We start from the raw sequence: 27,947 nt of genomic DNA, 5'->3' as shown, positions 1-27,947 counted from the left end.
CTCCTTGTCTTTTGGAGTCCCTTGAAGCTAAAAACATGCCACTTAAGCACCAGATGGCGTTCCAGCGCTTGAGAGATAGTGAAGTGATAGTACCTGGAATGATTCAGCAAATGACTAACAAAATACTGGCTGGTGACTGTTTGCCTGTAAAACCCACCCTTCTCAGGGCTCCTGCTGTGTCACTACACCTGAAGAGCAGCTCTTGCCTGTGGCAGGACTCCCATCCCTGAAGGAATGGCACACAGCAGGCAGGGCAGCCTGAGCCTGCCTGTGCTAAATAAGGCTCTGCCTGGACAGAGCTGGAAGAAAACAGCTATTTAACAGCTGCTCTGAGTGAAAGCTCTTCTTTAACTATGCTGTAAAGGACCTAAATATGCTAAAGAAAAGAAAAAAAAAAGGTGTTCTAAAACCAGGAGGGAGCTGTTAGAGGTGGATATTGTTTGTGAAAAGAGTTTGAAGTGATGCAAACTAAACTGATGCACAGGAGCAACTGTTAAAAGCAGCTTTAATAAAATCTGTAGTGAGTCAGAAAAACAAGAGATCTTACACCACTGAAGGTTTTTTTGGTAGCAGATTAAGCAAAAGTGCCTTTGAGGGAAAGATGGTACATGAAGCTAAAAATGTGTTTCAGGACTTTATATCTGAAAATATGTAACATCTTACACCACCGTTGCCATTTCACCACAGCCTCTCATGGGGGAGACAGGCCAAACACAAAAAGGTAAGATAATCTCTACAGACTGCACTCCCCAAGAAGTAGTATATTACAGTAGTTTCTTGGAGAATACACTCCCCAGGAAGAAAACAATATATATATTACATAAAGTATTCTCACATATTAACTTTTGCATTTTGAAGGTAGGACAGAAGATCCCATTGCAAAAAAAAAGAAAAAGGCAAACTGTACACATTCATTGGATCCTTAGCTACGCAGCGTAGCTAGTCGCGACTGCATGGCTTCGATGTCTTCCTCCTCGTCAACAGCAGCGGCCGCACCCATGGGTTCAGGTTCTGGAAGAGCATCTGTGACTTTACTAGGTGCTTTACCCAAGGCCCCTGCAAACAACAAATAGGCTCGTTAGTGTGCACTAGGTCTTCATTTAATAATTAGCAGCTTTCGGGTGCATCTAAAATAATTAAACGTGTCACTTCTGGTAAAGGTCGCGCACAAGAACTGTTGGACTCTGTCAGTGCCGGGCTGTTGGCTAAGGCAGCAGTACTGACCTGTCAGCTCCCCCCGCCCGGCAGGAAGGGAGCTGCTTCCAGCCAGGAAACGGGATGGAAAAAAGCAAAGCAGAATGCCAGAAACAAGAGAGGGCAACAAGCCGGTGGCCTGGGACAAGGTCACAGCAGGGCAGGAGCTGGGGAACCGTGCTTTCAGCTGGACACAGCTCCGGTACTTTGGTTTGTCACACCCCGTCACAAGAAATTCAGGTAAGGAGCATCGTAAGCATTATCTGAGTCAAGTAACTGAAACAGCAGATCGTTACTTCATGAGCTGTAAGGCAGAAGTTGGGGGGTTTGGGTTGGGTTTAGGTTTGGGTTTTTTTGTTTGTTTTGTGGGGGTTCCCTCCCTCCCCCAACTCAAAAGACAAACAGCCTTTTACAGCCAGGAATCACAACAGCGCCTAAGACTCAAGGCCGTGCAGCTGAGTTTATTTCCTGGCTTCATTAGTAATGGTATATCTCATCAATCACATAAATTTCACCTTGTTAAGAGGATCCAGTGTGCAGACAAACAATGATCTGTTAAAGCCTCAATTAGAGCACTGAACAGATGTCAGCTGATGAATTATTACTTATGCTTTACCGAACCACACCGGCTTTCTCAGCCAGTATTCCCTGAGAAACCAGTTTGTCAGAGCACTCTGCCTATTAGCAGAGGCAAAGACACCACTGGGAGAGCGCAGTGGAGTCAGAATAGATGAAGATATAAATTGCTGTGTCCTATTGAACAAAGCGGGGCAAGGCTCCACTCTCAGCAAACACACACAGACTCACCAGCTGTAATTTCGAAAAGGATTTTGTCAATTTCCATCTCTGCTTCCTCTTCCATTTCCTCCTGATCCTCCAGGCTTTCAAAGGTGTCCTCCAGCATTTCCTCTATAATACCAGCCTAGCAGAAAACAGAAAGGCAGCGTGTGACGCCCTTGGAAACGGCAGAGCAAGAGGACACGCTTCCTACTTTCAAGATCAGGTTACGCCAATCCAGGCACTGAAGGACGGGGCTTTCCGGACCAAGGCTATCCTGTTGCATGAGGGTTGGCCAACACACCTGCCTACAGTTCAAGCACGTATCTGCACAACTGCTGCACAGGAAAAGCGGTAAGAAAACTGAGGATTAAATACACATGTTTTCACTTTTAAACCCTCAAGCTATTATTCCTTGTTGTTGCATGTCTAAACGCTGACACCCCAGTTTGCTCCAAGTTTGCAGCCGTATTTCACATGCTTCAGTCACGAAGCGTAAACTGTATAACATGCTGTAAAATTAGTGTTTGACATAGCTTCTGGTTTTTTCAGCTGCATTTGAAAACATTCCTTCGCAGGGCCTGCAATCTAGGTATGGCCAAATTGTTCCGGTGCACAATGGTAAAGTTATTAAGAAATTAGCTGATTTGACATAAACAGTCTAGAGTGGTAAGGGGGCGGGGTGGCAGGAAGCAAAACAACTTTGGTAGTTGAAAAGAAAATAACCATGATAGGGAAGTAGTATACTTTAAAATCAGAGCACTTTCTTCAGATGGAGACACTATGCTCGATGTTTTAAACCCAGTATCAGAACAGCCACCTTGCCTAAGATGGGACTTTCAGCTTCCCACTCCACAACAGGCTGTGGTGGGTTCTTTCATAATGAACATTTTCACCCCTGGAAACAGGACATTCAGTCTCTCCCGGAGCAGACGGGAGCTCGGGGACAGGGGCAGTCACTGGGCACAGGTGTGAACCCTGATGGAGCCTCCACTCCCCCCACCCTCAGGACTAGGGTGACCAAGCCACCACCGCTCCGTATAGGGACCGATCTTCCTCCTTCCATCCTCAACCCCAGTAGCTTTTTTCTGCTTCAACCAAGTATTACACCAAACGTGTTGCAGGTATCACTGAATCAGGGTTTTCCCCACATACCGTAACTTGCTAGAAGTTCCCCAGCTATTAACATGGTACTTTAATTTGTGTTTGTCAGAGCTCACACAAACCCTCTGACAAAGGGGCCATCCTAAGCAGTCGCACAGCACTCCAGCATGCTGAACAACCGCCTCTTCTTCACTCAAGTCTATGTATGTTATAGATCTTACCTTCATCATCTCTTTGGACAACTCCCTCATCGTTGCTTGGATTTCAGGGATTTTTACTAGATTTTGCATAGCTTTCATGACTTCCGTGCTCTTCTGCAATGAACCAGCTACTCTCAGGACAGCTGTGAAAGAGAGGCATAGAAAACATGGAATGATTCGTTCTCCACTGAAAGCAGAGCAATTGTATTCTCCCTACAGTGACAGAAGTTGGTTTACATGTAGGCAATTTAATTAAAAAAAGAAATGGACATCCCTCTTCTTCATTTTTGTCTACCTTCCTGGAAAAGCTCAACTCCTACCCACATCGGAAAAGATAAGTTTCTAGCAGATCCTGGTCCTGCATGATCACCTAGAGCAATTCAGATTGCCTGCTGGGAGATTTCAACCCACTTGCACCCCAGTTCATACAGAGAGATCCCTGACGAGCTCCCGCCTGTGCCCCTCAGCAGCCAGAGGTCCTGCTGAGGGTGTCACCAGTGGAGCTACGGTCCAGCTCCATGCCTGACTGCCAACCAAAGTAGGGACCTCCTGCCTGACACTGGGTAGCAGAAGATAACTCTGGCAGAAGTTCTAAGGCAATAGTTTCAGTAAGCTAGAAAATTAATACTAAAGCAGAGAAGCTGTAAATAAGTGTAGTTTAAACTGAATTTAACAATACTCTTTCCAGAGGCTATTCTCATAATAAAGCTTAAAACCTCTTCTCAAATATGTTGATATACCAAGATCAAAATGCAATAATTAAGGGTACTTTGAGGTTCTTTAATTGTGCCTTTTACCTTTGCAGCTTCCTAGCCACGGAGAACTTACCTGCTTGTATATAAAATAGTCACTCCTTAATGAAGCAAAATGAAGGTACAGCATATATTATTTATCATTTTAATAATTTATTTAAGAACATTACACTTGTAACACTAACAAACTAACAGAAATATTGCCTTTGGTGGTCATTTCCTCAACATGAAGCAAGTTAATACAAATCTTAGACTGAATTCTAGATTGCTTCCCATTTCTTGGGTAAGTACATTCCCAGTAAGACGAAGATGCTGGTAGCCGTAATAAGGAAGTTTTCCTTTTAAGGGACACCTCAAGCTGCAAGGACAGCCCCTGCTTCTGTTTCCTGAATGAGGTATGTGGGGAGCCACATTTGACCTTTCGTAAGACTACGCTTAAGGTTCACATGGTAACTCCTGATTTATGACTCATCTGGTGTTAAAATCTACTAGCAACTAGCTTGGATAATGCTGGAATGGGGGGGAATACTTGGATATTTCAGTAGCACGTTAACCTCCCCCAAGTCTTTCCCCATCTTTAATGCTTTCAGCTCCACTCTTGTTACAGGCTGGAATGCTCTAAGGTGTGGAAAATACTGCAGGAAGTCTATTACAACAGATTTCTGGTGCGGATAAGGAATGAAGGAAATATGCTGCTATTGGAGAAGCACAAAAGGACTAAGTAGGGTTTAGAGAGAGACAGGTATTAAGCCACCAGGGCAAATCAATTCATCCAAATCAAGGAAATCAAACACTGCCCCCCATCTCCATTTAGGGCTTAGTAAGTGTCCTAAGACTCTTGCTAGAGAAACAATCATTTGCAAGATGAAGGGAATTCTACTGAGGAAAATAAACCTCATGTTACTGATCCTGACAAAATCAACAACAACAAGAGGCTCCACAGGGATACGGGGATATTAGGCACATTCAAACTCTTTAGGAAGGCAGACTAAAAACATGCCCCCAGTTACTGGAAGAGAGTTCTGTTTCAAAGCACATGATTCTTGTATCACTGCAACCCTCAGGCTCCAAGGAGAGGTGTTAGATTATCTGTTGTGCAGCTAATCAAAGGAAACACAGAGACCCAGTGAGGATCCAGGGAACAACGAGGGGTAGGAACCCCAGGAAGCTAACTGGGAGCTCCCTGACTACTCCAGAGCCCAGGGTGGGAAACCCATCCAGACAGGGCAGTGCAGAAACCATCTCCAGAACATCCTGCAGACTGAAGGAGGTTATTGCCTACAGGGATATAGTACTCGGTATGGGATGCAAGGGAAAAGAGCATTTCTTGAACAGAGAAAATTTTACTATGGGATCTTTTAAGGGAATTGCAGGAATGTGACTGAACATGAGAAACTTTTCATGGGATGTTTAGGGGAAGGACTAAAGGTGGAGAAAGGCAGGGATCAAGGTGGACCAGGGAACACACAAACCTCAGGGGCCTACAGGTCCAGGTACCAGCAGCTCAGGCAGAGGAGGAGACCTGGGTCCAGTTGCCAGATGGCTGGCCAGCTTAGAGTGAGTGTCTGAGAATGGGTACTGGAACAACACATATATTGTGCATATATATATATATATGTATGCTACTGGTAGGCCTGAGTCCTGATCGGCTGAAGAGGAAGACCAGGACTGAGCTATCAGTGCCATTCATGTTTGTGTGAAAGCTGCGTGTGTTTACATGGGAGCTGGTGAAGGCACTGCTGTGGGTGTGTGTGCCTACTGGGAATAGGTGCTCAGCCTGGCTGGATGTGGGGACGTGGAACTGCAGCAGCCTCACACCTCCAGGCCAGCTACAGGGGGAATTTCCCAGGGTCCTGAAGCTCACTGGGATCAGCTGCCTTTCACAAGAGTAGGCCTGTTTCCAAATTCAAGCTCTTCCTGCATTTGACCTTGGTTCTGAAAATGGAAACTCAGACCTCACCTCTAAAGCTAGAAGTATTCGGGCTCAGGAGAAGTTCTTACCAAGCTGGTTCTTCATCCCCATGAGAACAGAGTTCATGTGAGCTTTGGATGCATAGAGTTTGCTTACAGCCTTTCGAGAGCGGATCAGTTCCTTCGCCAAGATCACACACACATCTTTCTGACCCTTTTTGGCAGCATCCTTTATTGACCGCTTCACCTTCTCCTCTTCTCTCTGAATATCTGGAGTATAGAAAAACAGCAAATAGCAACAAACTGCTCAGGATTTGGAAGAGAAACTAGTAATTTGTTGGGGTGTATTTTCAATGCAAAGAATTTTATCTGCTTGATTTCAGATCCCCTCTGTTACTCAAAGGCCTTATTCTAGACTCATTTACATGTTAGCTGATTAATTCAACTGAATATTAATAGAAAAATTCTCAGTACTAAACATCCAGCTCTGTAATTTTCTTTGCGGTTAAGAGTACTGTAAAGGACTGTCCAGGAGTATCACTCCATGAAGCTGAGCTGACTAAGATGAATTCTTAAGAAGCAGAAAAGGTCCAGCAAGAACAAAGCACTCTGAGATCACTACTTGACTTACAACTTCAGAGTAACTTCCTGACTATTAAACTGGCCTGATATAAATATATATGCATAAAAACATACGCATATATATAATATATACACACAAAGTTTAAGAATACTGTACTGATTTGCTGCTTATAAGATTACCTCTTCTGTGTTCATCACCAGATAGTCCCACTTCACCAGGAAGGAGCAAAGTTGTCACAAGGAGTTTAAGACTAGTAGTCTCAGAAGACAGACGGGCATTTACTAGCAAAAATACCTACCGGTCAGACTACATTCAAAGCTTAACTCACAATGCCCACTTTCAAGACAATTTGAGGGCTGTTGTAGGCAAATTTGTCCTCACTGTTTCTAAATCCCTGAAATGTGTTTTTCTGGAAAAAATACATTCAGAAAGATTGTAGAAGGCTGATCTCACAGAGGCTAGAAAGTTTTAGATATGCACTGCCTTTTTAAGAGAAAAAAAAAAGCATAACCATTTATATAGTGAATTTGTAAGGGTGCATCCACAATTTTAAGAGTTACTTTGAACCACAGGTTTGTTAATTACTATCAAAAAAAGCCTTCATCCTTGCAGACAGACTTAATTTTTCTCCTCGTCAGGTACAACTCATTAAGCCTCAACCGGATACCCAGCCAAGTCTATACTCATACTTAAGGTCTTGAGTTTATATTGCTCATACTTAAAGACACACGCATTAGGTGTTCATACAAACCGGCACATTCAAATTATAAGCTGGTGCCAAAGTTATGGAAAATTTATCAGTAAAAACTAGTATGCTGGTAAATCATTAGTTTTAACTTAAAACAGCCTGTTCAAACTCTCCTGGTATTCAGCTTCATTCAACAGCTTTTTATAAGAGCATACTGGAGCAGGAGTACTGAACCAAGCCTGTATACAATGAGCACCCAATAGTTGGATTTGAAATATTATACATTAAACAGGCTTCTTCAAGTAACATAGGTTTCTCTAACAAATTTGACGTGACTGTTCACACATCAGCCTCGTCAGACAATGCTGGCTGCGTACAGCAGAACCAGGTACCTCAAAAAGCTCAGAGTAAGAAACACAGGAACAAGCAGGGGCTGTATCAACCCCCTTCCTTTTCCAGACTCAGCAATAAATTAGCCACTGATGAAATGTGGCTCTAAGTCGGTTTGTAAAAAAGCCCTTTCCTAAAGTAAATAAAGAATTTAGATAGTAAGGGTTAGGCACACTTTCCTGCAAGGAGCTGAACCACAAGAACAATTATTTCTAGCAGTGGCTTTGTTCAAATTTGGTTTTGTTCAAGTCTTCTTGATTTATACCAGACAGAAGTTACACATAGGCAAGAATCTAAAGATGCCCTTTTATAAAAACAAAGGCATCAATACACACTTTTTGGCACAGGCCGACCTGAAGATTTCGACGCAGCTGCTCACGTGGGAGTTAATGAACCCTGTACTCAAGATGAGTCATTCTCTCAACATCATTCAATGGCCTCTTTATCTTGAAGGACTGGCAGGAATCTGTAGAATCATAATCAGAAAAATACTCCTTGCTGCTTCCCCACTATTATGTGCAGAAATGTCACAAGCTTGAAAACACTTGTATGTCAGACACGGGAGTGAGCTGAGTCCCAGCATATCAGAACAGGTAAGAAACAACTGAAGTGGTACAGTAGAAAACAGAAAGCACCAGGAGTACTCCAGCAGTACTGAAGAATTATGACATTCACTTTGAATGCACCCGCTTCCACTAGTAACTGATGTGCTACTACATCCAAACTAGTGTAGGGTGGCCTTGTACTCAAGTGAATGCTTTCACTTGCATGACGAACTGCTGAATATGAGATTAGAGGCACAAATATGCAAGAACAGTCAACTCCGCCTTTGAAGGTCAATGCCAGCTACACACGCCTAGCGAGCCAAGTCACTACACCAGTCCTTCTGCAGCATTACCAAGCATAACAGAGGCACAAGGCAGTCCAAAGCACCGATGAGAGGGGCTCACAAGCTCAGTAAAACACAAAGTTACTGTATTACTCCAACTATATTAACTCAAAAAATTCAATTCTGAAGTCACAAGGATACCTTTCATTTCTTTGAACCTTCCAAAACCTCAAAAGCAACCTACACCAAATAGAAATCACTACTGAAGCAAGACTCCAACAACAGATGGTTTGAAACAGCGTGTTGCTATATTAGTAACTGCACTGACTGGGCAAGCCAAATGTCTGAGTGATCCAAGCCCACTGAGTCAGTCCCAGGTGGATCTGAGTGTCGCCTTATCAAAACACATCTAGCACAGTTTCCCCGGGGAAAGTAAGACAGGTCCCAGCTCAGCATCTTTGCTCAAAGATTACAGCGATGTCCTGTGTAAATCTCAATTTAAATAATAAAGCATGGCAAAATCCAATTACAGTGGGTAATTTTGGAAAAAAAAAAAAAAACAAACAGCAAAAAAACCAAAACAAACAAACAAACAAAAAACCCAACAACACCCAAAAACACCCTTAGTGGCACCTGGCTGTCACCTTTCAGCAGCAGCTTGCTAGCCTGGTAAGTGTCCAGCAGAGCTGTGTACTTCCACAGATGACACTTGGTAAAATGTGAAATACTAGCACAATACAGGCATCAAAAAGATACTCTGTACTTTATCAAAATTATCATAATAGCAGATGGTTGGTGGCTAGTCTAAGCTCTGACATGTATTTCCTCGAATATAACACTGAAATACAAATACAGAGATGTTTAGAACTGCTACAATAATTAGATTTACATCGACATCAAAATATCAGACTACCACATAACCAAATATCTATATAGGCCATTAGAACTATTATGGTATGCATAAAGTTGAGAGAAAACCAAAATTTCAAGTAACCATCAATAGCAAACATGGGCAGTTTACTCCCATGCAAGATGCAGCCTCTAAAACATACTTTGCTAGTAATATCAGCCACATTTCAGTTGCTCAGTGCCTGATACAGCCACACAAAGTGCCTTGGAGAATGCAAATCATTTCACAGACATAATGAACACCACTGTACAGCGTTTTTCCTGGAAGAGGCATAAACCCTGTCCTCATTTCACAGATGAGGACAAAGACAGACTTTGTACTGCGCAAGCATCTCCCTCCGATCAACTCAAACAAATCTACAAGTGGTAGAATATATGAACCCCGCCAGCTTACTCCAGAAGCACGGGGCAGGGGAGGAAAGGGAGAAGGGAGAACGTACTCCCTGAGTCACTCAAAACAGTCATGTGCCTAATAACCCGATGCTGACGCAAAACACCAGCACATCCCACGGGCCAATCCTGAGGGCAAGGTAAGACAAAAAAAGGGGAAAATAGAATCTAGCCCCAAACCTATTTTCAGATTCTGGGAAGGCGGGCAGAAGAGAGAGCAAGAAACTGAGCTAGCAGCAATGTAATAACAAGCAACTCCCCTGCTTTTCAAGACTTCTTCAAAAGTGGAATGCCCACAATTTAATAGCAAAACTCCTACTGCGAAAAGTCTTTCTTCCCCCCCCCACTGTTTGCAATTTTCTCAAGCTGACAGCAAGCTACTTTTGTTTAGCATGTGTGCTTCATGCCAGTACATTACATGTGGAATTACTTACCACACCGATACTCTATTCATTAAAATGATGTGGGTGAAATTCTGGATAAATAGTCTAATTCTTCTTATCAAATGGGATTTAAGAGCATTATGTCCTACTGGAAGCATACAATATTCAGGTTCTCTTGAAAATTTTACTTGGACAACTTTACAGTGACATCATTTTGTAACACAGACTAAGTCTGGTCCCAGGATCACATTCATCTTCCTTTATTCCGGATGCGATAGAGTGCACCAGGTTATTAGATTTCACAGCCTCCCCCAATTAAAACAAACAAAAAAAACAACTTGAAAGGCAGACAGAGAAAGGAAAAACAAGAAATGACACATAAATACAAACCTCTGATCTGTCTATCAATCACTCTCATTTCTTTCCTTATCTTCAAGGACCATTCATTGACCTTAAAAAGAAAAAGTAAGAGTTACTTGAAATTCCAACTTTAAAACTATGCTTTTATACTTTCTTGTAACTTAACCATTCAATATCTAAAGAAGCACTTCAAAATGCACAAGCTTTAAGTTACAAGTGATGTTTAAATATTTCATTATTCAAATGAAAAAAAAAAAAACAACACTGCAGAGGGACCACAAATTATTGCCCTCCTCTTAACATTCTGATAAGGAGTTAAGAAGAATGTGACTTGTGAATCAGAGACGGTCACTGCCTAGCTCATTTCCCACGTCACAGCGCAGAGGAAACTTGCCGCAGGGGATTTCAGCATAAGGTAGGACTTGGCACAGGATGACAGCACCAAGAATGCCACTACTCATTTCAGTCAGAAGGAACCCCAGGAAGTCTCCAAGCCAACCTCCTACTCAAAGCAGGACCAAGTTCAGAGTTCAGAAAGGTTTTTTGGTGCCTCATCCATTGATACTGTCTGAGGGCAGAGACTTCACAGCTGCTCTGGGCATTTATTCCAGCACTTAATCGCTCCTGTGGTGAAGACCTTTCCTCGTATCCAATTCAAAAACCTCCTCTGGCCACCTGTGGCTGTAGCCCCTTTCTTGTCACTGGGCACACCTGGAAAGTACCTGGCCCTGTCTTCACTACAACCCCATTAGAGGCAGTGACAAGCTTTAGCCCCATGCCCCTTCACCTTCTCTTCTCCAAACTAAAACAAGCCCAGTTCCCTCAGTCTCTCCTACTGTGTCATGGGCACCGGTCCTCCCCCATCTTGGTGGTCCTCTGCCGCACTCTCCCCAGTTTGTTGACACCTTTCTTGAATTGGGAGCCCGAACCAGGACACTGTTGTGCAGATGTGGCCTCACTAACATCAAATGTAGCAGAGTAACTGAACAACCATCTGCCTCAACATGATGTTTACAGCTTGCTAATGCAGGCCAGTTTGCCCTCATTGCTACAAAGGCGCACTGCTAACTCACGTTTATTGTCCACAGGAAGCCCAGGTCCCTTCCTGCAGAGCTGCTGCCCATCCAGCCTCAGGCTGCACATCCCGACATTCAGGGATGGCTGACCCACATGCACAACCCTGCGTTGCTCAACATTATGAGGTTCCTGCCGGCCCGTTCCTCCTGCTTGCTCAGGTCCCTCTACACAGCAGCTCTGCCTTCCAGATTCCCTTCCCCTGTATTTGGTGGGGTTCAAACACAGCCACTCCCTCTGCAGCTTCCCTCCTGGGGCTTGCCAAGATGTCTCTGTTCCAGCACTCCTGGCTCCCCCAACACAGGGTGCTGAAGGAGGTGGCAAGCACCTTTTGCCCCCACCACCTCTCTGGGGAACCAGAGACATCAGACAGGCAGCAACAGCCAGATATCCATCCAAGAACTGGAAGCATTTGTGGTAAAGAGAGAAGCAGAAAGGGTCTGCACAACATCAGATTAAAGAATCGTGAGATAATAGCATACGAACAGAGCACCAAATGCTTGTGGAGCTCTGATGCTACTTTTATTATTAGCAGCACAGATTTTGCACAGTACCTAAAAAAACTCACCTTAAGTATTAAAATGACCTCTAGTTCGTGGATCCACTTGCACACTGTACATGCCAGCACACAGGCCACTCAAGAAATCTAGTTGGCTGTATGAAATTTCATATGAAAATATCCCTGATTTTTATGCGATTTTTTAAATTCAAATAAAAAAACCTTTGTCTTCCTGAATAAGCTTCATAACAGAACTGTAAAAAGAGCACTCTTCAGTGCACAAGCCCAGCAGAGCAAGACATATTCTTAGACTTAACCAATCTCAAAAGAAATGCTCAGTTGCAATGAGCAATACCATGTTTTAACTACAAACAACAACCATCATCCATTCTGCCCAAGCACAAAATCTGCTGCAAAAAAGCCCCAAATCCAAAAGCCCTGCAGAGCTCTGTGAGTACACATTATGGGTGTTGAGAAGTTTTGAAGGGGTTTCAGAAAGCTCCTGCACCTTTAACTGAATCCTGTTTTATTATGGGGGGAGGAGCCCTTGCAGGACTGACTGCAGCCTCCCCTCTTGTCCTCCAGAACAGAGCAGAAAGTGTCATGTAGATTCATTCCCCACCCTGATAAGAGGCTAAGAAGGTCCCTCTTTTGAATATGCTTACACTAGAGGGAGAGAAGCAGGGAAAGAGACTGAGGTAAAACGTGATTGAACTCTAGGTGGTCAACTGTCATGTCTCAAATGTAACATCTCCCAAACATTTGTTCTACAACTTGTATTCTAGAACAAACAAACATGTATTAAGCCTTCACATACAAGCACAATCAGCAACTGTGAAGTGAACTACAGCAGGATTCACAGATTCCCGCCTCTGTGATGCACAGTTCGGCACAAAGACACCATTAAATCACAGATGGCTGTATGTTGTCATCAATCCCTGCTGTCTCTGACAGCAGAAAACTCTTTGATAGCTCATCCCTAACACCGCCCAGAAGTACTGCGTCCAGCTCTGGGGCCCCCAACATAAGGAGGATCAAGTCCAGAGGAGGGCCACCAAGATGATCAGAGGGCTAGAGCACCTCTCCTATGAACACAGGCTGAGAGAGTTGGAGTTGTTCATCCTGGAGAAGAGAAGGCTCTGGGGAGACCTTAATAGCCCCTTCCAGTACCTAAAGGGGGCCTACAGGAGAGATGGGGAGGGACTCTATCAGGGAATGTAGTGATAGGATGAAGGTTAACAGTTTTAAACTGAAAGACGGTAGATTTAGACTAGATCTTGGGAAGAAATTCTTTACTCTGAGGTTAGTGAGACACTGGAACAGGTAGCCCAGGTAAGTTGTGGATGCCCCATCCCTGGAAGTGTTCAAGGCCAAGCTGGATGGGGCTTTGAGCAACCTGATCTAGTGGGACGTGTCCCTGCCCATGGCAGGGGGGCTGAACTACATGATCTTTAAGGTCCCTTCCAACCCAAACCATTCTATGACGATTCTATGATGAATAAGCTGCTTCACACAACTGCCCTCATAGAGGCAGAGCTGGGTGCCTCTGCATTCCCCGGTCTTCCCAACACTCATCACCAGTTTTGTGTATAAGAGGAGGACTCTCTGACTCTGATCTAGACAACTGCATACTTCCAGTTACATCAGACACGTCAATTTTTTGAGCAGTAAAGCTGTATCGCCCATCTCACACAGGACACCAGGGATAGGACTATGAACCACAGCACAAGGCAGCATAGAGGTAGCAATGCTGGGAATTGAAGTACTTTGGCTAACTAAGCAAGGCTAATTACCCCAAGCACAACTTCATTCTGATGAAGCTATTCTGCTTCCAGTTCTGACATAAACAAAAACACAGTTCTCACAGCACCTCATCACACTGGAAAGTCAGCCAGCAAAACACTAAGTTGAAATAAACCATTCAGACTACACTGGAGGAAAACCACCTTTTTATCTCAAACAATCGAGATGTGTCATTAAACGTATAGTAGACCCCCAGCTTTAAACAGACTGAAATGCATCACTAGCTCCTTGCAAGGACTGAAGATCTTTGCCTTGTATCATTCAGCCAATAAGTTCTGTCCCATCAACAGCAAGCACATAAACAAATCCAGGGTGACTCACTGCCATCACAAAAATCTCAACCTCTTCCCATTACCAGCCACCTCCTGTGGTGCTCAGTGCTCTCTCTAGCCCTACTCAGGGACAGTATCTTGTGTACAGCTGCTGGCAGACACGAGGTAAGCAGTGCTTTTCCCCCCATCATCTAGTAAGCAGAAATAACTACTACTTCCTTCTAAAGCTGCACAGACAGATAGGGGAAGAAAGAAATGTCTTACTACTAATGGGTTTCTCAATATCTCTGTTATGGCCTGTGAAGTCCTTGTGCCAGCCTGCAACCCAAGAGCGTGCTCATGATGGCAAGATGACCCAAGTCACTTCTTACAGGTCAGAGATGCCTGTTTTCTAGCATCATTGCAGACTTTTCTGCAAACAGCTCCAAGATGACCCACAGACATGCTGTGTTACTGGAAAACACAGCAAATTTGTCAGTTGTGGAAGGGGAAAGAGTGGTCATTGGACATGAAACAACAAGGACTTACCAGTGCAGTATAACTACATCATGTGGGTTAAACAGCTGTCTGCTGCTTTATCCCGACTACTGAAAGCAGCAGTCTACAAACCCCAGTTCTTCCTGTGTTATCTTCCAACACTGCTCATGAACGCAGGAAAACTATAAGCAGTCTGCACAGTGCTCCGAAACAGGTAGAGGAGGAAGGGAAAGTATACTGTCAAAGGTATATTCCTCATCTAATGCTACCACCCAACAAGCAACAGCTATAACTTGCTCCCCTGGAACTCGGCTGCTACAAAACAGCAGGGAATATATCTGTGGCATTGCAGCTCTCCTAAGCTTTCAACTTCACTGTCTGCCACCTTCTCCCTGCTGTTTTTTTTAGTACCTCTAATGTATTTGATTCTTTCCTCCTATCAAACAGCCCATTTTTTAATTAACACATTAACAGTGATTTATGAAAGGCCACAGTGAAATCAGTATCTTATTTCATTTCACTGTGACATTAGAAATCTGTGGGCAGAAGCCAGGCTCACGCAGCTTGCCTGTAGCCTCAGAAAAACCCCTTAGAATCATAGAATTGTCAGGGTTGGAAGGGACCTTAAAGATCATCTGGTTCCAACCCCCCTGCCATGGGCACGGACACCTCCCACTAGATCAGGTTGCTCAGAGCCCCATCCAGCCTGGCCTTAAAAACTTCCAGGGATGGGGCTTCCACCACCTCTCTGGGCAACCTGTCCCAGTGTCTCACCACCCTCATGGTGAGGAACTTCTTCCTAACGTCCAGTCTGAATCAACCCATCTCTAGTTTTGATCTCTAGTCCTATCATTACCCAACATCCTAAAAAGTCCCTCACCAGCTTTTTTGTAGGCCCTGTTAAGTTACTGGAAGGCCACTATAAGGTCTCCTCAGAGCCTTCTTTTCTCCAGACTGAACAACCTCAACTTTCTCAGTCTGTCTTCACAGGTGAGGTGCTCCAGCCCTCTGGTCATCCTTGCGGCCCTTCTCTGGACACATTCCAGCATGTCTATATCTTTCTTTAGTCCAAATATTTCAGCTATTCATATTTTTAAGACTCTCTGCAACAGGACCTAGAAGCTCCTAATGAAGCCGGAGAGCTAGAAACTATGGAAGACAGCTAACAGCAAGCTAACAATCCAGGAGCCGCTGACTAAGCCTCCCCAAACCACGCCACCCAGGATGCATCACTCCTTCGGCTACTGCACCTGCGGCCCTGAGAAACCCTTCCCCCCACCAGGTCTCTGCACACCCCTAGGGCGCAGGACAGCTCTGACAGCACACCGAACACCTCAAGAAGCTGCTCTATTTTAGAAGAAGTGAGGTAACCGAGCGCAGGTGCCCCAGCCTCTTTGGGGACGGAGTACCAGGGCTCCTCAACCGCTGCTGAGGCCCGGCCGCCGCAGCGACACACGGCGACAGAGCTCACCGGGGCACTCCGCCGCTCCAAACCCTCCTCCCGCCGGCCGCGGGGCTGCAGGCCTGCCACCTCCTCCTCAGCCCTGGGTCCGCTGCTGTCAGGCGGGGCCCCCGGCGCCGCGGCGCCTCGCCCAGGCCGGGCCCGGCCCCTCCGCAGCCCCCGCCCCGCGCCACGGCAACGCCATGTACCCAGGCCGCCACCCCGAGCCGCACGCCCCCGCCACCTCCCGGCCCCCGCCTGAGGCGACGCCGCCGCCGGGGCCTCACCAGCTCCTTGGGCGGCTTCTCGGGGGTCTTCCCGAAGAGGCCCATGGCGGCGGCCGCCTCGCGCCGCCCGGCCCTTCCGGGTTCCCGACCCCGCCCGTTGCCGGGGGCGGGCGGCGCGTGCGCGGTGAGGAGCGCCCCGCCCTCCCCTTTCCACGCACGCGCACGGCTCCGCGCCGCCCGTGCCGGGGGGCCGGGTGATGCCTGAGCAGCCCAGCCCCGCGCGGGACCAACCGTCATCCAGGCCCGGGCGCTTCCCACCGCCCAAGGCAGCTCTTGAGGGCTTCGTACGGCCCTACGCAGCCCCTTGCATGGCTCCAGGCAGCCCCTCACTGCCGCTCACGGCTCCACGCAGCCCTTCAGGGTCACGCAGGGCTTCGTATGGCCTCACACAGCCCCTTGCATGGCTCCACGCAGCCCCTCGCTGCCTCTCACAGCCCCCCACAACCCTGTGCAGCTCCTCACAGTCGCACACCGCCTCGCACGGCCCCACACTGCTTCACGCAGCCCTTCGCAGCCCCTTGCATGGCCCCATGCAGCCCTTCATGGCCCCGCACAGCCCATCACACGACACCTCACGCAGCCCCTTGCATGGCCATACTCCACCTCACGTGGTCCCACGCTGCTTCGCATGGCTCCACACAGCCCCTCACACGGTCCCACACAAACCTTCGCATGGCCCCACACAAACCTTCGCATGGCCCCACACAGACCCTCACACAGCCCCCCCCACGGCCTCTTGCATGGCCATGCGCTGCCTCACACACGACCCCGCGCAGCCCTTCACATGGCTCCACGCCGCCCCCCGCCACTGCGTGTGAGGCGGGCAGCCAGCAGAAAGGGGGCACAGAGGAGTTAACAGGATTTGGGCCCGGTGCTGATAGTGGCCAGGCACCACCTCCAGCAGGAGTTAAGAGCAATAAAAAGCAGACCCGAGCGGGTTACATCACCACCTGCCCTCAGTCTGCCACACAGGTTGCAGGAAAGCACAGTGAAGAGGATGTATAAAATCTAGTCGTGCAAACGGTGACTCAAACTACAGTAAATTATCTTTCCCTTACAGCCCAGGGAAGACCCGCAGGAGACCCAAAGAGAAAGAGAAGCAGCTGCTGGCACATAAGACATTGCCTCCTTCATCTTAAGCTGACAGGGCTCTGTTGGAGATGCCCCACCGGCAAGGCCTGGCTCATCTCCATCCTCTGCAGTCCTCTCTGCAGCAAAGGGCGTGTAACCTGGCCAAAATTAATGGAGCCACCCTGCTGGGTGCTGCGGAGGCAGCTCCAGCAAGTCCCTCCATTCCCTTGCGCCCCGATGCACAAGCTGAGACACAGAGGACTGGAAACAATCACTGAGGTACAGAAAGAGTGCCAAAGCTTAGGAAGAAAAAGGTACTACTAGCTTAATCTAACTCTAATTCTGTACAATTATACTTACCCTCATTATTTAATTCCCAGAGAAAGACATTTTAATAACAGTTACAAAAATATACAGTTCACCTTTGTCTTTTTTCCTTCCAAGAGCTAGTGCAGAACAAAACCAGATCTAAATTTGCTCTCATTTTGGACTGGGTACCAGCCATGGGAAAGCCAGCGTAACAAAACAGTAATTGCTGAGACTGGCAAAGACCTTCAGAGATGATCTAAATCTGCCCTCTCCTAGTAGCAGAAGACCAATTGCCTTAATTAAACCTACTGACATAAGTAACCTCAGATCATCTGACATTTTCTGTTTACAGTTGGCCGCCAGCTTTCAGGCATGCAGAGAATAAAACACTGTACTTCAAGAACGTTTAGCATCTCTGTTAACTTAAGACACTTCACAAATACTAGCACAACACAACCCAGCCCAGCGAGGCAAAACAAATGAGCAGCGAAACTGCTGACCTTGTTACAGGCACAGTCTTTGCTCTGTTCTCTGGATTTTAAACTGTCAACGCATTGGGTAAGGGCCGTCTGAGAATCTGCGCTCCGTAGAAAACAATCCTACTTGGATGCTTCTGCTGCTACCGACACAAGCATTTAATAAAATAAATACGTCCAACTGCTTTTCCTTTCCTGCTGGGACTACCAATACACTACAGCAGCTGCTGTAGATTTTGAAACAGATGCATCGCCATGAACTGGATCACGACAATTTATACAACCCAGGCTAACGGACACGAGGGGACCGAACCCTCACTCACAGCTATCTACTGGTCATAATTACCTGCTCATGTGGATGTGCCCTCTGTGGCTCTCCTGCTAATTAAACAGCAGTTTGTATCATTCATCAAAAGAATTGGACTAGTAGAGCAACTGAGGTCATTAAAACAAGCCTTCAGCCGAAACAGGTGTGCACAATGGCTTGCTAATAAGGCTGCACCCATGCACAGGAGCTGCTTGGGCCCAGGCTTCGTATGAAGAGGTCAGCTTTCAGCAGCAGAGCCATGCTCCAGAAGCACGCTGTGCCCCAAGGACACAGGTTGCTTGAACTTACTGCTTGCAGTGTTGGGCAAAACGCTGAGGTCCCAGTGAAAGGATACGCTGGACTCTGATACGGTGCTTCACTTGTGTACTTCAGTACATCAACTACAGACTTATTTATATTCGTGAGAGTTCTCCTCTGTTTCCCCTTTTGAGATGGCAAGGCCTCAGTTCGGTGCAGATTTCAAGACAGTCCTGAAACAACGTGGATTTCAATCGTGGCTGCTTATGCTAAGCACATAGGCTAAATGTCACGCTGCCGCACAAACTGGAAGCAGAAATGCTCTTTGCCCTCATTATGCCTCTCCACTGCTCTGCCGCAGCTGTAATGACAGATAAAGGGCATATACTGACAAGCCTCAACTGGAATAAAAATTACTTTCTGGACCACAGGAGAATTGGTGGTATTATGCCCCTTCTACCTCCCTGGTTCAGTACTGCAATAGGAAAAAGGAAACGAGAGGAAAAAGTACTCACGCTTAAAAACAGCTCTTCTGATAGTTAAGAGAATATCCTCTTGGGAAGACGCCTGGTGACTGGAGGCATGAATAATTTGTTATTAGAAAAGGTAGTGCCCAGGTACCCTGGACAGATAAAACAATGCCAGAAAGCTTTGCTTTGTGAGCGTCGGCCTCCTAACTCTCAGTAAAGGCTCAGAGAGATGGATCATAACTGCAAGAGGGACCCGTGTTTACATTTCCTATTATCATCTTCATTTAATTATCTTCCTTTTATACCACATGGGCAAGAACTAGGAGAGAAATAAAACAATGGGACTGTTGCTTCTACTGTGGCACGTAAAACAATTGAACATACCTATCTAGTTTAGCCTTTTCTTCTACTTACATGATCTCATGCTCTTTTTTTGTTGTTTTTTCCTCTTTTCAGCCAGATCATTTCTGAAAGGTACAATCAAAACAACGGTTTCATATTGAAATATAAAGAAAACAATAGACTCCATTTTTTGTGGCATCAATCAACTATTACTTTTCTCCAAGAAATCAGAAATCACTTCAAAATACCAGCAGTCAGAATCTGGCAATTTTTACCTTTACAAGCCACTTTTGTGACTGCATGACAATATTCTGCTACTGCACGATGGTTTACTTTGAGGCTGTAGAGGGGCTACCCTAAAGTCTTTCTAGATGTCTGGAGATGAGGGTGCTGGAGAGACAGCTGGTCAAAGAGGGGCTCTGCCTGATAAAGCAGTTTGTAATCAATTGGAAAACCACTGGTGAAGCAAAGACACACCTCAACGCAGCGGACTTAGGAAGGAAGAAGTTCCCAGTGAAACACCATCACCTTCCATGCGGCCAGTAGTTCGCACTGGAGCAATGAATTCCTGCATCACTAGGAGATGATTTATTAGTCACAAAAGTTGTGTTATATTTTTATTGTCTTCACAGATAAATCAGACCAGCAAGACATCCGTGACCATACACACAAAATATTTATCAAAACAATTAACATTACAAATCTCCTTTTAAAATAATTTATTTCACTGATTTCTTTTTAAATGGTACTGTCTTACAACGTACATTATTCAACAAAGATGTGCTGAACAGACTCTAAAATAAGAAACACTTAAATTAAGCAACTGTCTCCGATTAGAATTTCAATTTCACCCACATCCTAACTTGTAAACGTTTGCTGGAATATGCTTCTGTTGTAGGCTTGATTTTTGTGCTTACAAAAACAGCATCGAGTTTCCAGATGTTAAAAAGAAGAAGTTATTGTACGATAAGTATGCGTTCAGTTCAACATACAAGGCAACCAAATGATTCTGTCGTTAACGTTAGCATCATGTATATTTTAGTTCACTGCACTAACATTTAAACTAAAACTTCAAACCACATAATCTTTTAAGTGACTAACATTTAAAAGGCAAGCAGTAATATCCTGAAAGCTTACAAAGGACATCAGCACACAGCTAAGATGGGGCATCACTCGACAAAGGCTGCGGATGTGTGTATGGCTGCTTTTTTTTGTATGAAGCCCACCTGCAGACAGGGCAGCAGTGTCGCCCGCCGGCCAGCCACATCACGATGCAATTCTGGTGGAATACGTGGCCGCAGGGCAGGCCCATGAGCAGACAACCATTTGCAAAATTTTCTAGACACACAACACATTCTGTACAGTGCAACATGTCGGAGGGCCAGGCTGACCAATCCGGCTCCATGTCACCCGCGGTGCTGTACGAGCCGTAGGATCGCGCTTTCCGTTCATATGGCTCGGGATGACAATATTTATTGGCACATGAACAGGTCTCAGTACTGCACCGAGGCTCTCCTTCACCGCGGCTATGAAACGTGTTCAGATCATCGTCCTCCGAGACTTCTTTTTCACTACTGAAGACCTCTTTGTTTTCACTGTCAGAGTCACTTTCGCTGTCTTGAAAGGTTTCCAGCATTTCCTCATCAGAATGGACACCAAGGCATTTAAACCTCCACATCGGTAAGTTTTTTATGTAATCGGTTGGTATCAGAGGGTGAAGCCAGAGATCGGGGAAGGCCAACCGCTCCAAGAACAAATCCGGGTCTTCATCCCAATCAGAGTCAAAAGGAAAGTGTTGAAAAGAGGCAATAGGATGAAACAAGTAGCTGGTGTACCAGTCCCAGAGGCTTGACAGCCACTCCAGATTATTAGCATTTACTTCATCGGCGTTGTTATTGCGTCTTCTTTTCTTCTCAAAGTAATCAATTAGTAAACCATGACCAAGGTACGTGCTGAGGAAGAGGGCTGGATGTGAAGAGTAGAACATCCAGTCGGCTCTTACCCAAGAAGCCAAAGTAGTTGTGTTAGAGTACCTGAAGAGTTTTAAACTGTACTCATAAAAGCTGTCTAAGTAAGGTAGTTGCAAAAAACCTAAGACGGGTAGCCAGGAAATAATTAATAATGAATTATACGTCCCTAAAGTGCTTATAAGAACCACAAAACGCTTTATAGTAGCGCCTTGTGTAATGAACAGGTCCATCCAAGCCATCAGATTAACCAAAACTAAGCTTAAGACAAATAAATCATTAACTTCTGGTTGTAATGAGCGCAAAAAGGAATCCATGGCACGTAGTGATATAAATTCACCAGTGTTATTTCCATACCTGTAAATCCCCTCGGGAGTCCTAAGTATGTACGATGGTGTCTTGTAGACACCAATTTCTGCCATGTAACTTTTATTGTCCCAGTTTTCCACGTTCACAAAAATAAACTCTACTCTTCCAGTAAACTTTACACTCAGTGCAGAGAAGAACGCCGGCGGCTGGTCGAGGTTGGCAAACAGGTATATTTTCACATGGTACTGGTCACTTTTGTTCCATTCTTCTTTTAAACGTTCAGAGTTGTAGATGGTTTTGATCCGAGAAGCAGCATGGGCTGTGATCCATTTGAAAATGTGCTCCACTTCGATTTTGCGCCCGCTGTATTCCTTAAGCATCACTTTTCCCTTAGAGGTACTGGTTTGTGGAACTGACATAATGAGGGTGGATTTCAGCCAGCCCCTCCGCCTGCAGTACCTATAAAGAAAATGGCAAGTTAGATTACAGAGTTTCATACCCCTGGAGCTGCACTCATTAAATTTCTGTTATAAGCCCAAAACCAAGACATGCTGAGCAACCTGGGAATCTTTACATATAATAACAGGAAATACAGGCACCCAATATTCTCTGGGAAAGTGTATTTATTCTTACAATACATTCATTAATCTCCTTTACAGACATATAGAGAGATGTATTCATAAGACAGGAAGAGGAACAGTGTTAATTTTCATGGGTCATTATAGTAAACAAGGTAATATATTGGAGTTATTCATGCTTCGTAACTGTATTTTAAAAATACGCAAGCTGACTCTTCACTATAAAGCATTAGTAATAGAAGCTGGTTTTCCATGGCCTTCCAGCCAAGAAGAGAACCATTATGATGTAACTCAATGTCCCACAGCTTTCCTGACCCTGCAGGTAACTTTCCCAGTGCTTCCTTCCATCCTAGTCTTGCCAAGCAGCAGTGAGGTGAAGTTAACAAGACATTGGTCTGTTTGCAGTTACTTTAACGAAGCTGACAAGTGTCCACTTCCTACTGGGGCCATTTTGGAAGGATGCAGACAGGCTTGTGGTGAGAAAGCTTGCCACAAATCTGGTGGAGGAGGAAGCAGAAACATGCTGCCAGATCATTGTGGGCTAAACGACTACCCCTGCTGCCTGGCAGGCAGAGTGCTGAGATGGGACGAACTCCAAATCCATACCTAAAAGAAGAGGCTCTTCAAGGCTGAACCCTGAGTCATGGTCCAGATCCCAGTAACTATGAGATGAGTGCGGTGACTCAGAAGACCCCTTCTCTCATGCATCTTTTGTATCAGCATCATTACGCCACCCAATTTATCTAGCCCTCCTTTTAGCAAATGTCTGGCAAGTTTCAAGATTCAAAACGTTACAGAGCCAACAGGCATGCAAACTGTCTCTGAGAACCCTGCAGATGAAATAGAGGCCACCAGCCTCATTCACTAGCCATCTTACCTACGTCCTCTCTGGTTTAGGTCAACAAACATTTAGACAATTACAACTCCCCATCTCAGCAATCTGAATGTAACATATTTAGATCTAGTCTAGCCATAAGGTATTACCCTACTAATAAAGATACCTGACTACTGTAGCACGCAGTGTTCTTCTGAATTTCAGCTGCAACCTGATGAAAACTAGTCATGAGGGTTTACTCAACAAAACGTTTCTTGCATTAGGGAAAAATACATTCATTTAAAACATAATATTTGATTGCAACATTAAGACTAGTCAGGAGCTATGCAAAGAGAAACACTGCCAAATTTTTAAGATGTTCAAATACCAGCATTTTGATTATACAAGATAATTTTGCATAAGCGCTGCAAAGTCAAATAATTTTCTCTTATGATTAACTTTGAGATTTCTGTAAACATTTAGGACTTAAGCTGTGTAAGACGTGCATATCCATACACACCACTGGAATTCTAGACCAAGTTTCCCATCACGTGAAGCAAACGCTTCCAACAAAACGTTAAAAAAGGATTATTTTTACAGCAGCACAGAATTATTAACAGCTTCTTTGGCTTTGCTCTTCTTCCTTGTTCGAAATCATATGCAAACAACAGTGAATCTTGCATAGCGCACTGTATGTTGTCAAAGGGTGTGTGCGAGTTTACATATAAACATACAGACATTTGTCAGGAAACAGGATTTGTCAGTAATCCTGAGAAGCAGGCACTGCAAGGTTCATGCTAACCTGTGTTTCTCCTTTCCAGATGGCAATATAACACCTCTACAACTGCTATACTTCTTTTACATGGGCTACATATATATTCGCCTTTGTTCTAAGCAACCACAGTTCTTGTCCCTGAATGCCTGGACTCTAAGGCCAAAGTCTTCTATTCATTTCCTTCCATTGCTGTATTACACTCCACGTAGTCTAATCATGTATTTCACACATGATGCTTTAGGAAGCTGCAGATCTGTGTTTATGGTGCTGATAAATAATGTAATGGAGAATTCTGAACAGACTTCAGTAGAGATAAAAACCATTAATAAAGCCACATTCTGTCACAGCTACTTTTACAACACAGCAAGCCCTGCTGCCAGAGCACAGCTGAGCCTTAAGATATTCTTGGGATTTAGATAATCCTTTAAGAATATACCTGGGGTCACTGGAACAGTTAAAAGTGCCAGTACGTATGCCGAATCTTGAAACTTTCTTCACCATTTTCTCCCAGTGGACTTTACCCACCAGTGGGCTTCTGTCGTTTGCTATGACCTATTGCCAAAAGGAAATAATAATTTAGTAAGTTTGCTTCCTGAAATAAAGAGCAAGTTTCATGAAAACAGAGATCTAGTCATCCTTGATACTGTCTTCCTCCTCTCTTAGAACACAGAGTAGGTATATACAATAGTAATCACACTACATGTCTTTAAAGAGTGAAGCTCTAAGACAGAAATACTGTTTCTGCAGAAAGACAAAAATTTATCATCATATTAAGTACCTGTTAAGAGACTAAAATCACTGGTAGTTAACAAAAACCTTGGGAAAATACAAAAACTATCATTAACCAGTTCATAGAAGGGGAGAAAGGAAGCAGGTGCAGCAGGTTCTTCTTCTTCACAGTAAAAAAAGACCATTATTTTATTACAATGCTCCATGAAAAGTTACAACATACCAAAAAAAAAGTCTCAGAGAAAGTAAAATGAGTTGGAACATATGCACCTGGTACCAGATTAGACTGTCATCAACCATTTCTAAGCGGTGGAAAGTAGTGATTAAACTCTCGGATAATGCCTAAAAATCTTGACTCCTTCCAGCTTTGCCAGTGACTCACTCTGTAACTTTACGTGACTGTTCCACCAACTCCAATGTCCCATCTGCCATTTCAGGATCATAATTCACTGTGATATATCCCAAGGTCTAATTTGTTCTAACCTAGTATATTAAAGTAGTACTTCAGGTTACCTAAATGTAAGCTTCTGCAAACACGAATGACAAAGAATAGGCATGCATCCTCTGATTTGTAACTGTACAGGGAAGAAAAAGTAAAAAAGGGGGAAAAAAAAGGAAAAAGGGAAACCTGCCTGCCTGCAGCTGACAGGTAATTTTGAATGACACGACTGATCACGCATTATTCCATCAGCCGTGGCAGTTTCTACTTTAGAAATACCTCACACCCTTTTTCAGGCGGACTGGCAATCACTTAAAATACATTTTTAGATTAAGTTTTGAAACTTCCATTTGTTAGGTATTTGTTTACCCACCATTAAACTTCTCCCAATAATTTTCTAACTTAATAACCTGAAATGTCAGCTTTCCTCTGGAAGTTAGGTTGTCACCATGATTAACAGTTCTCTGGGCACAGGCTGAGATGCAGAGCTGGAAAGTGTCTGTCCTTTGCGACTCAAAAATATTATCTGCTTTGTGGCAAGTAGCATCCTCTCAGAAACTTAGAAGCAGAGAATTCACTAAACAGAACGTTCTACACAGGAAAACAAAGTCAAACTGAAGTTACAGATAACACTCCCATTCCACTGAGGCCAACATGTTTAAACAAAACCAGAGGTGAACATCTAGATAAGAATCCCTCAAGTTATTCTCAAAACACACACGTCGCATAGAAAAGCCTTTTTGATTAGCTAAACGTAACCTTCAAGCACTGAGACAACCACCTGGGGAAATCTGTCGTATTATTGAGGCTTCTTCGCATCCCCCAATGTAACCGAAGCAATTACTTTGAATGTTTTAAACTTCCTTTCATGTACTTCAACTAAAAGAGACCACATTCCTAAAGACACCTTAACGCCCGTATATCCTCAGAGCTACTACGGTATGATAAACGCATCCAACATAGTAAGGAATCACTACGTTTTATTAGTAAGTATAAAACGTTGGGAACTGGATTAGTCTTTGGCACAGCTATTCAGCGATCGATTCCTTCCACAATTCTGTGTGCCTGTTCTGAGAAAGCCTAGCACAGCTGATGAGAATATGCTAATGTTACATCCAGGAGAACCCATCCTGCTCAGCTGTTTCTTCTGTCTGATACTGCAATATTCACTTTAAGTGTCAAGAGAAGGAGAGTTGTTGCAAACACAGTCACTGGTATGATTTACTGTCATCTGACCATTTGTACTGGCAGAGTTTTTAACACCAGCTGTAATTCCCTTCCTATGAAAAAGTCTTTCAACTTGGAGAAAGTTATTTACGCTGCAGACAACAACAGAACTAGCAGTTCTATGGTTTGCACACTGAAGCTTTGTAACATTTCTTGGGCTCATGCTTTTTTATGTCATTATGGCAAAAAAACTCCCAAATAAACAAGTCCATTGCGGCTGCTCCTTGCAGACAACACCCACTTACAACATTGGGAATTTAGCACACAGAGGCAAGGGTTTGCGTTTTGGAAAGTAGTCGTCATCTCTGTGAATAGGGGAGCCTGAGAAAATACTGCAGGTTAAGCAACCACCCCGTAATTTAGTTTAAATGAAGGACAACTTGCAAACACTTGTAACAGATTTTATTTAAGCAGCGTGAATTTTGATAAGCTACGAAATTTAGCTTAAAAACCTGTGACTGAGGAGGCCAGGAATTTGAATGCCGGAGAGGCCTGGAAATTCTTTTAAGTCCAAGGTGTTAAAGCTCTCAGGATTTTCTATTTCAAGCAAGGAGGGGGAAAAAAATTGTCAAGTCCTGCTCTTCTTCCTAGATGATGTTAGAAATAGTTTGAGACTCTACAAGGAATGAAAAAAGGTCGAAACAAAGAGCTAGCAAAGATAGATAAGCGGGAAATCAAAAAAATGTAAGGAAAAATGAGCAATTCAAGTTAGATCATACAAAGAATATAACAAGCTGCACCAAAAGGTTTTTCAGTTATTTGAATAAGAATAGAACAGAGGGAAAAGCAGCAGGATCACCATACAACGAAGACAGGATAGAAATGTAAGGTAATTTTCTTTTTAAAACAAAATGAATGCTCTGACTCAGTTTTCAATGAAGAGGAGCTGGCTGGCCGTGGACAGGTTAGCGAGTTTATGGGAACAGACTGTATCACCTGAAGATAGAAACAAAACTCAAATAACTTAATGCATTTAAATCAGAGTAAGCAGGTAATCTCCATCCCAGAACTGTAATACAAGCACAAAAAATTACACATGAACCTGCAAAGATTTCTTAATAAAAATCCTTTGAGAGTAATTTACATTTTGACAGGAGAATAACAAGTTAGGAATTATATTTACGAGCAAATGAAATAAAATATCCCACCAGCTTGATCTCAACAGTATGCAAAACTGCAGAACAAATGTTAAAGGTGCAGAGACGGTTGAATTTTCCACCCCTTTCCAGCATGGAATTACTAAAGATGTTTAATTCCTAATTAGGTTGAGAGTTAAAAATCCATCTTTTCCTATAGGAAAAGAACTGAGTTTCAAGAAAAGGGAATGTATTACCCGTTCTGTACTTTGATAGGATATCTAGTACTGTGCCACATGGAAAATTTTCAGAAGAACTGGAGATAAGTTTTTATAGTGAGTTAAAAAAAAAAAAGTTTTAAAGTGAGTAAGAAATTGGCTAAGACAAGAAAAACATCCAAATGCCAGAAAAGTGATAACAGACTTCTTAACAGATTTACCTTAGAGCTCAGTTCAGCATATATTCCTATTAATGCCC

General features: G+C 44.2%; 1 protein-coding gene across 6 annotated transcripts in view; it reads right to left on the bottom strand.

Annotated features, from left to right (window-relative positions):
• Positions 1-488: 488 nt before the first annotated feature.
• LOC141743352 (charged multivesicular body protein 3) overlaps positions 489-27,947 on the bottom strand; it is a 37,965-nt gene continuing 10,506 nt past the window's right edge. For 2 of the 6 annotated variants that reach the window (XM_074587278.1, XM_074587279.1), the window contains exons 3-4: positions 24,436-24,551; positions 20,141-22,291 (exon numbers count right to left, since the gene is read on the bottom strand). In XM_074587278.1, coding sequence (XP_074443379.1) covers positions 20,713-22,291; positions 24,436-24,551 — 1,695 coding nt within the window. In that variant the 3' untranslated portion in view covers positions 20,141-20,712. Of the gene's footprint in view, positions 1,057-2,001; positions 2,117-3,296; positions 3,419-6,028; positions 6,209-10,500; positions 10,562-12,112; positions 12,194-16,066; positions 16,195-16,323; positions 16,489-20,140; positions 22,292-24,435; positions 24,552-27,947 lie in introns of those variants that run through there. The other 4 variants (XM_074587280.1, XM_074587281.1, XM_074587282.1 and 1 more) reach the window with 4 other exon arrangements.

Source organism: Larus michahellis, chromosome 5 (genome assembly GCF_964199755.1).
Source record: "Larus michahellis chromosome 5, bLarMic1.1, whole genome shotgun sequence".
Taxonomy (NCBI): Eukaryota; Metazoa; Chordata; class Aves; order Charadriiformes; family Laridae; genus Larus; species Larus michahellis.
Note: the sequence above shows the minus strand (reverse complement) of the source record. Positions and strands in the feature narration are given on the sequence as shown.